General features: G+C 37.6%; 1 protein-coding gene across 1 annotated transcript in view; it reads right to left on the reverse strand.

The window, feature by feature from the left end:
• The window catches only part of fat1b (FAT atypical cadherin 1b), a 42544-nt gene extending 38708 nt beyond the window's left edge, over window positions 1–3836 (reverse strand). The window contains exon 1 of the mRNA XM_067393755.1: window positions 575–3836. Within this exon, the coding sequence (XP_067249856.1) occupies window positions 575–3836 (3262 nt within the window). The remainder of the gene's footprint in view (window positions 1–574) is intronic.
• Between the last annotated feature and the right edge of the window lie 6481 nt (window positions 3837–10317).

The following is a 10317-nucleotide window of genomic DNA, read 5'->3' on the forward strand; positions in this document are numbered from 1 at the left end:
GCCTTCGTTGCTGCTGGTCCTACTCTTTGGAACAATTTACCAGCTTCTATTAGAGCTGCGCCCTCTTTGTCTGTATTTAAATACCGGCTTAAAAATCATCTTCTGTCAATAGGTTTTATCTAGCAATGTAAACTGTATTGTTATGCTGTGTTTCGATGTTTTGTTGTCTCTTATTCGTTTTATTCTACCTGTATTGTACAGCACTTTGGATCAACCAGTAGTTTGAAAGTGTGAAAATGCTTTAGAAAGAAAGAAAGAAAGAAAGAAAGAAAGAAAGAAAGAAAGAAAGAAAGAAAGAAAGAAAGAAAGAAAGAAAGAAAGAAAGAAAGAAAGAAAGAAAGAAAGAAAGAAAGAAAGATTTTAGAAAAAAAGATGACCATGAAAATTAATTTATAAGCCTCCATGATATGCTCATTCAAAATAGTTCTTTGTTTGTTTGTCTTGTTTTTAGATTTAGTTTGTGGATTCCTTAATACTTACTGATGACTTATTTGTTTTGAATAAATAAACCCAAAGAACCAGACTAATTTTGGCACAGAACAAAAAGAGCAATAAAGAATACAAATGAACTTACCGCTCTGTTCATCAATGGTAAACACCCCGAGGCCTGAACCACCTCGTAAGGAGTAGCGAACTTCTCCATCCCTGCCGCTGTCCTCATCATGAGCTGTAACTTTCATAACAGAGGTGCCAACTGGGGCGTCTTCACTCACAGCACCCCAGTCCACAAAGAATGGGAAAGAGGGGCGGTACATGTTCTCATTAACATCCATAATCTCTACTTGAATGAAGCAGGTTGAGGATAAAGGGTTCGGCTTGCCTCTGTCTTTGGCCTTTGCTGTCAGATTATATACTTGTTTTGTTTCAAAATCAAGAGTCTGAGAGACGTACACAGCTCCAGTCATTTTATCCAGCTGAAAGCTTCCATCTTCCCCATCTGTTAGACTGTATCTCACCTGCCCAGACAAGCCAAGGTCAGGATCGTGAGTTTCAAGCCAGAGCACCAAGGTGCCCACTGGAATGTCTTCTCTCACTCTGATATGGTATTGTTGGGGTATAAATGTAGGGGCATTGTCATTCACATCCTTCAAATTAATATGTAACAATGCTGTTGATACCATTTTAGGCTCATCAACTGCTGCATCAAAAGCAGCCACCCTCAAAACAAACGATGGCATGGACTCTCTGTCTAACAGACCAATAACAGTTACAATCCCTGTTTCTTCATGTATGACAAATTTGTCCGTTTCAGTAAGAAACGAGTACCTAACCATTCCATTTACCCCTAAATCTTTGTCCTTTGCTTCAAGCTGTATGATTTCTGTTGCTATAGCAGTGTCCTCACTTATATCCACCGAATACTCATGCTGAGGGAACTTAGGACTATTGTCATTGGCATCCAAAATTTGAACATCTAAAATGTGAGATGAGGATTTCTGCGGTAAGCCAAGGTCATAAACAGTGATGTTGAGAGTGTAGCTGTCTGTTGTTTCTCTATCAAGTGGCTGGAAAACTTTAAGCCACCCTGTGTCAGATTCTATCGTGAAGCAGCTATCAAAATCTCCCCCTGCGATCACAAAAAGCAATTTCCCATTGAAGCCAGAGTCAGAATCGGCAGCTCTGAGGAGTGCTACGCTTGTCCCCACAGGAAGGTCCTCTTTAACTTCTATTACAGTTGGAGTGGACTCTATAAACCGTGGAGCGTGGCGGTTAACTGAATGGATGTCTGTGAATTCATCCTCTGCTTCTTTTTGACTGTGTAGTTTAGAGCCAAAAAGCAGCAGCCCCGCTACGGTTCTCAGAACGCCAGTCTGTGCACATTTGGAGTGGACGTGTTTAAAAGCACTAACAACTGTTAGATTTAAGAACATAGGAGTACTTGATATTTCTCCATCGCTGGCAGTTATTTGCAGGTGGTGGAAAGATTTTTTCGCCGCATCGCCATCCCTCAGCGACTTTTTAAGTGTCAGCACCCCAGAGCTGGAATCCAGTTCAAAAAGATTCATGTTATTACCAGAGTCAATTGTGTACTGCACTATGCCAAGATCATCAGCATCAATGGCAGACACCACTATTATTTGCTCACCAACTCCTAGAGATCTTGGCACGGTAACATCACAATCGATATTCTCAAATTGAGGCTTATTATCATTGAGGTTAGTGAGAGTGATTGAAACAGCAGCCTCTGCCTCGCGGCGGAAAGGGGAGCCCCAGTCTGAGGCCCGAATCCTTAGGGAGAATTTACTCGGCATTATCTCATAATCCAGATCCTCTGCGGTGCTTATGACACCGGTGAAATAATCCACTACAAACGGCTGTTTGTTCACATTGACAATACTGTAGGTGACATAGCCATTTTCCCCGTCATCTTTATCAGTAGCGCTGACTGTTAAGACGCTGGTCCCTATAGGCACATGTTCAGCGATACTGGCTTCAAAATTAGACTTTTGAAAGGTTGGGGCGTTGTTGTTCACGTCACTTATACTGACCACAACCTTGGTCACTGCTCGCCTGTCACTGGTAACAACATCAAATTCATAATGACTGACACTTTCTGCTTTTATAGGTGCCGTGGTGGTAATAAGGCCTGTGTTTGGATTAATAACAAACGGGTTTTCATGTTGTTGCATTTTAAATTCTAACATGTATTTAATCTTAGAATGTTTCTGTACAGTTTTGACCATAATAACAGGAGAGTGAGGTGGAGCAAACTCACTGAGAGTTACTCTATAGATGCTCTTCTCAAATGTAGGAGTCTCTGTGTATTGGCCGGGCGATCTCACCCTCACAACTATCGCTGAGGAAAACTTTGGAGGATTTCCCTTATCTTTGGCCTGCAATGTAAGATTGTACCCAAAACTATAACCCTCCCATTCCACTTCTTTGATGGCCTTGATCATGTATTCTTTGCTCCGAGGGTTTGTTCTGAATGTCTTGAACTGCTGGAGCGGATCTCCAGCTACGATGCTCAAAGAGGCAATCTCGCCGTTCTGCCCTTCATCGCCATCCTCTACAGTCACATACGCATAAGTGGATTCCTTGGTTGCGTTCCATGGAGTTAAGGGGACAGCTGTGATAACAGGTGCATGTTCATTGGACTGCAGTATGTGCACCTTTAGCTTTGCTGTGCTACTGCTGCCGCTACTCCCATAGAGTTTAAGTACTCTGTCCACAGCCAACACATCAATCTCATAAAGAGCCACCTCAGAGTAATCCAGCTTGCCTGTCAGAGTTATAACCCCACTAGTAGGATGAATGGAGAACATGTCAGTCCTCTCTTTGAAGCTGAAATAGTACTCTCCATTGGTGCCTGTGTCAGCGTCTGTGGCAGAAACTCTGCCTATGCTTGTTCTGATGGGTGAGTTTTCAGGTACAAAAAAACTATATGTAGTCGGCGAGAAAAGAGGTCTGAGATCATTCGTGTCCAGGACTTGTACTTTAACTTGAGTTTGTGCCTCAGCACCAGTTTGTCTTTCAATAGCATTTACAGACAGTATATAGTGGTCTTTCACTTCCCTATTGAGAGTGGCAGAATTCCCTCCTTTGGTCCTTATTCGCAGGAAACAGAAATTACCCAAAACATACTTCTCAGCTTTGAATAAATTATCATGGTCCCCGGAATCTATTATGTACCAAATGTCCCAGGACTGGTTCGCCATAAAAATACCCATTTTTATGGGGCATTCGACAAAGGTTTTTGCTGCTGAATTTTCAAATATCATTACATTGTACATTGGATGAGTAAACTGAAAAGGCAATGCATCTTCCATTTGGTGGGCATTTAAGCAACTCCACATAAACAGCATTACAAGATGATTAGTCCAGGATTTACCCATTGTGACACAGGTGATTACAGAGCCAACTGAAAAAAAGAACAAAGCAACAGGTGGAGGAAAGTACTGTAAATATGACAATAAAATAAATATCATAATAATGCATCATTTCAACCCCCATGTGAAATTATTTAACCCTATAATATAAAGACTACTGTATCATATTTTTGCTATGTGAATTATCAACATAATCAAAACTTTGCTGAAAAATCTGTTGTACACACTTTTCTACATGTCTTCTGTCATCTGATTGATAGTTTATACATTATTAGCAATTAAATTGCATTTTAGTATAATTCTAAAAATGTCCGCCTTCAGGTCGTGGTAGGGGAGAGTGGGGTAAGATGAGCCAGTGGGTAAGTTGACCCACCCCCTGTATCTTGGTAACCGTAACATTTTAAACAAACAAAGTTTACACAGCTAATATAACCCTCAAAATGGATCTTTACAAGATGTTCATCGTTCATGCTGCATGCATGCATCGATCCCTGTGAGTTTAGTATTTATTTTGGATGTTTACATTTGATTCTGAATGAGTTTGATAGTGCTCCGTGGCTAAAGCAAACATTACACACTGTTGGAGAGATTTATAAAGAATGAAGTTGTGTTTATGAATTACACAGACTGCAAGTGTTTAAAAATGAAAATAGCAACAGCTCTCTTGTCTCCGTGACTGCAGTAATAAACAATGGTAACTTTAACCACATTTAACAGTACATTAGCAACATGCTAACGAAACATTTAGAAAGACAATTTACAAATATCACTAAAAATATTATCATGGATCATGTCAGTTATTATTGCTCCATCTGCCATTTTTGGCAGACGTTCTGCCAGACGTTAATACTGGCTGCCCTTGTCTAATGCCTCGATCATGAGCTGGTATATGCAAATATTGGGGGCGTACATATTAATGATCCCAACTGTTACGTAACAGTTGGTGTTATGTTGAGATTCGCCTGTTCTTCTGAGGTCTTTTAAACAAATGAGATTTATATAAGAAAAGGAAACAATGGAGTTTGACACTCACTGTATGTCATTTCCATGTACTGAACTGTTTTTGGCTTGTCAAAGTAAAATTTTAACATAACAGATAATGGCTGTTTCATCAAAGCAAATTTGTCCAGGTATAAAAATATTTATGATGCATATTGGTGATTTAGTAATGTATAAAACCATGCAAGTCATTTAGGTAAATATTATTCTGAATTGGTAAGCTAGCTTGCTTTCCTGTAGCTCAGTGGTTAGAGCGTGGCACTAGCAATGCCAAAGGTCATGGGTTCGATCCCAGGGATTGCACATACTCAGATACAAATATATAGTATAATGCAATGTAAGTCGCTTTGGATAAAAGCGTCTGCCAAATGCATAAATGTAAATGTAATGTAAATGTAAAATGGCAGCTATGGGGCAAAGTGAGCCAAATGTTGTGGGGTAAATTGAGCCAGGATTTTAACTTACCCCACCATAAGGCACTGAATTTAAGTTAAATCTGAAGTATAAACTGGTGTCATTTCAATGTAATATTAGGCAAAGTTTATCTTTATTTTTGAGTTTATTTGATAGGAACAGTGTACAAGTACACCAAATCCTTCTCTGATATGAACCAGATGATGTTTAATCATATATATCTTTCCACCTGTAGTCTCTAATGGCCTAACATGTTCGACATTGCAGAAAAACTACCATGTCAAGAACCTTTTGACTAAAATGTTTATTAGTTTCAGTGACATTTGTTCATTCTTATTTAGTTTTTATTTAATTTTACTCAACAAACTCTCTGTTTAGTCTTGGAAAGTTACATCTTTGGTGTTCAACATATTGTTTCGGAAATGCAAACAATTTAACAAACTTCATTTGGTTGGTTTTATGTTGTTTAAGTTAGCTTTAAAACAATAAATATTTGCAAAATATTTTAACAAAGAATATTTGTAAAAGGAAATTTGATTAGTTCTTAAAATAGGTACATTATCTTAAAAATTCACATGGGTTTGATTCAGAATCGGTCAGATGGTCAGTTACTACTGGATCAACTTACCCCTAACCTGGGGTAAACTTAGCCAGAGGAACACTTTTTTATAAGAAGCCATATTTTTAATAAACATTTTAGTCAAAAGGTTCTTGACATGGTAATTTTTCTCCGGAAGGGGGATTAGGGCTTTGTGGCGCAGTTTGAGGTGTCTTGGCAAAAGGGGAGATTGAAACTTTGTTTATCAGTTTGAAGTGCCTTAATAGGTAGTGGCCATCTATTCCTTATGTTCTATTTCTATATTATTCTTCTTTATGTAAAGAACTTTGAATTACCATTGTGTATGAAATGTGCTATACAAATAAAATTGCCTTGCCTTGCCTTTTAGAACCCTTTGTCATAGATGTATTCTGATCGTTTAAAATGATTGGAAACATCCTGAAATTACTTTAAATACTTTCATTTTACTTCTGCCTCATTTTCCTTTATCCTGAGGACCACATAAGTAAAAAAAAAAAAAAAAAAAAAAATGGCGTAGGCCTACAGTACTGCAAAGCATGTACTGATTTCGACGAAACACTTTTTAACCAATGATGAAGTACAATTTTACTACTAATATTTTCATGCCAACTCTAGCACTTAAACTTGTACATCCTATCTACGTCAAACTCTGCTATTTTTATTTTCCAGCTTCTCACCGGCTCCTCAGCTCACGCGGACTCATGGGATAGCAAAATATCCAGGTCGCACGCCTCACAATCTCAGCGCGTGCAGTACGTCATTCAGGTAATTGTTTACATACTATTTCCAGAAATATGGTACTTATAGGACGTCCTTAGGCGTAGGCTTTCCGATTGTTGTCTATGGGAGTAGCTATATATTTTCTTAACAGAAGTGTTAAGCTAATCTAAGAGTCAGATAATAATAAAAAATAAATAAAATATTTATTTTTGTATTTATTTATTTGTTTGGTAGTGTAATAAGAAATAAAATGTCAGTCATCGCAGAATAAACACCTGTATTTGTGAATGCTGACAAAAAAAAAAAAAATGGCTATCAGCTTATTATTTAATGAATTAAATAATTATCTAGATAAACTGGTAGGTTATTGATTATATTTTATTTAAAAGTTAATGTGGCTGATTTGATCGTGTAAAAGACTTTATAAAGTTTTTGATTATTTCAACTGCAAGCACACTGACAGTTCCGACTGAAAGACTCAAGTTTCTCCTTACAAACTCATTGTTGATGTAGGAAATGCGAATCTGTAAAGATTCGATCATCTTTATAGGCTACAGATATTTATCGCGAGAGCAGATTAAGTTATATTACACTATTTTCTAGTAAGAAAGAAGCAAATGTGAATAAATGTACCTTTATTATTATTTGATAATAAAAGTGCATGGCTTTAGCTGTTACTTACCATCGCTGCAAAAGAATATTCGTGCAAATTAAGAAGCAATCCACACATATCTCAGGTATTTCCCAAATAAAACGCCGTTTAAACTCCACACGAGCCGGAGAGCGGTGTCGGTGTTTCAGTGCCTCACACTGATGCTGGATCATACTGCTCCTCCGAGGACAAGTCCGTCTCGATCAGTGTGTGATGTCATCAGTGTCAGAAGTAAGTTGAATGGTCTACTACAGAAGGGTTTGTTCGTGATCTGTATTTACAGAAATCTGTGTTAGAATAATATGTAAGTAAAACATCAAAAAGATTGTGTTATTAGTTATTAGTGTTAGTTAGTCATTTTGGACTGCATGGTATTTTCACCCTAATACTGAAGATGGGATGATGATTTGATGATCTGTTTAATATTTATAAAAAATAGTATCTGTTTATCCTCTGAACTTCTGTGATTGTCAGATGAGTCTTATCTTACACCTGTCTCATTGCTTTTTGGTTTTATGGTGCTTGCAGTTTTAGCAAACCTTTTTGTCTCACTCAATTTCACTTTTCCTCCATATTTCCTCTTTTATGCTTGAAGGAGTGTTACAGTTTTTACATGACAAACACATCTGATTTATTTTACATACAAATATGCTGAAATACACTGCTTTAAATCAATGCTGGTAAAATTAAGCCATGTGAATGTGATTATTGAACAGGTCTTGTTTGTTTTGGGAAATAGATTGTAGTTTAATGGCATTAAAGGGATAGTTCACCCAAAAATGAAAATTTGATGTTTATCTGCTTACCCCCAGTGCATCCAAGATGTAGGTGACTTTTTTTCTTCAGTCGAACACAAATTATGATTTTAACTGCATGCGCTGCCGTCTGTCAGTCAAATAATAGCAGTGATTGGGAACTTCAATAACAGTAAATAAAACTTGCTTAGACAAATCAAAATTAAAACCTGCGGCTCGTGACGACACATTAATGTCCTAAGACACGAAACGATCGGTTTGTGCGAGAAACCGAACATTATTTATATCATTTTTACCTCTAATACACCACTATGTCCAACTTCATTCAGCTTCCTGTTAGTGAGGTCAAAAAACGCGTTGTGATGACGGAAGTGATGTCTCGCCCATATACTTCAATGAGTGCGAGACATCACTTCCGTTGTCAGAGCGCGATCAGACCTCACTAGCCGGAAGCTGAACGAAGTTGGACATAGTGGTGTATTAGAGGTAAAAAATGATATAAATACTGTTCGGTCTCTCACACAAACCGTCTTAGGACATCAATGTGCCGTCACGAGCCGCGGGGTTTAATTTGGATTTGTCTATGGAAGTTTTTTCAACTCTTATTGTTCAAGTTCCCAATCACTGCTATTATTTGACTGACAGACGGCAGCGGTTGCAGTTAAAAATCATAATTTGCGTTCGACTGAAGAAAAAAAGTAATCTACATCTTGGATGCCCTGAGGGTAAGCAGATAAACATCAAATTTTCATTTTTGGGTGAACTATCCCTTTAAGGAGCATTCAAAGTGTGTGTGTGTAGTGGTTCTCAAAGGAAATAAAATGGGGGGAAGGCTGTTTGCACTTTCCTAATAACATCATCATCAAATCCATCCTATGGGAATCAGTCTTTGTTGAGAGTTATTTATAATACCGAAAATGCCTCGATATGCATCAGAATATTACTCAATAAAATCCTGTTATTGTGTATTAAATGTAGCATAGTAACATGGTAGATCTATTTATAAATCTAGCAATAATAAAACTTAAACATACTAAACTTGCATGCCTGTAATAACCGCTCAAATTTGTCGGACATTGTATACACAAAATTGCTTATGTTTTTAAGATCCATTCAATAAATCACTGCCAGATTTACTCCTTAATGAAAATCAACAGAATGCAAACGCTGTAGCTGGCATAGTTTCAATTTTGACTGTATTGGCACTTGCTTTGCAACAAGATGATACACACAGTGTGGAAGCTGTAAGCGTTGCATTGATCGTTCATGAGTGGGAGGATGTATATTGAATAAGCCTGTGAGCAAAACACTTTCGCGTTTCCATCTCGCTCTAACATGTTATTTGCATTCATCTCTGGTGAGAGACTACAGTGAAGCACTCTGCTGTTTTGAGACAATATGTGCTATTGAGCGCCTCTGTGTAATCTATATCCTCTCATGATGCCAGCGATGATATGCCCCTGTACAGTTAGACACAAAAGGAAAGATAAACACATAACACAGAGCCAAGAGTGAACCTATATTGCATCATTGTCTTTATTTCTCTAGCAGGATTACTCTAACGATGCAAAGAAAAAGGATGGTTGCACAAGAACACCAGTAATAAAGATAGAACACAGTCTGTGCAACATAAGAAACTCATAGAGTCACAAGACAATTAAGAAGTACAGCTGTATTGCCAAATCTAATTCAGAGTAAAAATATAAATAAAATCCTTCAGTCTATTTTTCATATGCTGCTGCAATGGTAATTTAAACCATTTTGTTTATCCTTTGTACATGCAGGCAGATCATCTTTATGCAGAAATGACAGAATTGAAAAACAGGTGTATAATTTGTAGATAAACTGTCCATACAAAACACAGTGAGCCATTTATTAAATCCAAAAACTGCAATACTTACACCATCTTTCAAACTTTACACCAAGAATACAATACAGAATGCATTACTGTTTAGCCAGTGAAAGTGTGAATCTTGGCCAGTGAAAATAGCACTGTTGCCATCTTCTGTGTGACAGTCCTAGACGAACAGATGAACAGCTCTAACTTCTCTCCCTTAGCTCTGGTCACAGAACCTGGAAACTTAATGTTAAACAATAACATTTTAAAGCCATAGAATGGGTATAAAGTGTATATATACTAGTATTGGGTTGGACCCCCTTTTGCCTTAAGAAAGGTGCCCTCGAATTAAAAATTGAATTTATCTTTGCTCAGTTAAATAACAAGAGTTCAGTACATGGAAATGACATACAGTGAGTCTCAAACTCCATTGTTTCCGCCTTCTTATATAAATCTCATTTGTTTAAAAGACCTCTGAAGAACAGGCGAATCTCAACATAACACCGACTGTTACATAACAGTTGGGATCA

This window comes from Chanodichthys erythropterus, chromosome 1, assembly GCF_024489055.1.
Source record: "Chanodichthys erythropterus isolate Z2021 chromosome 1, ASM2448905v1, whole genome shotgun sequence".
In the NCBI taxonomy this organism is placed as follows: domain Eukaryota; kingdom Metazoa; phylum Chordata; class Actinopteri; order Cypriniformes; family Xenocyprididae; genus Chanodichthys; species Chanodichthys erythropterus.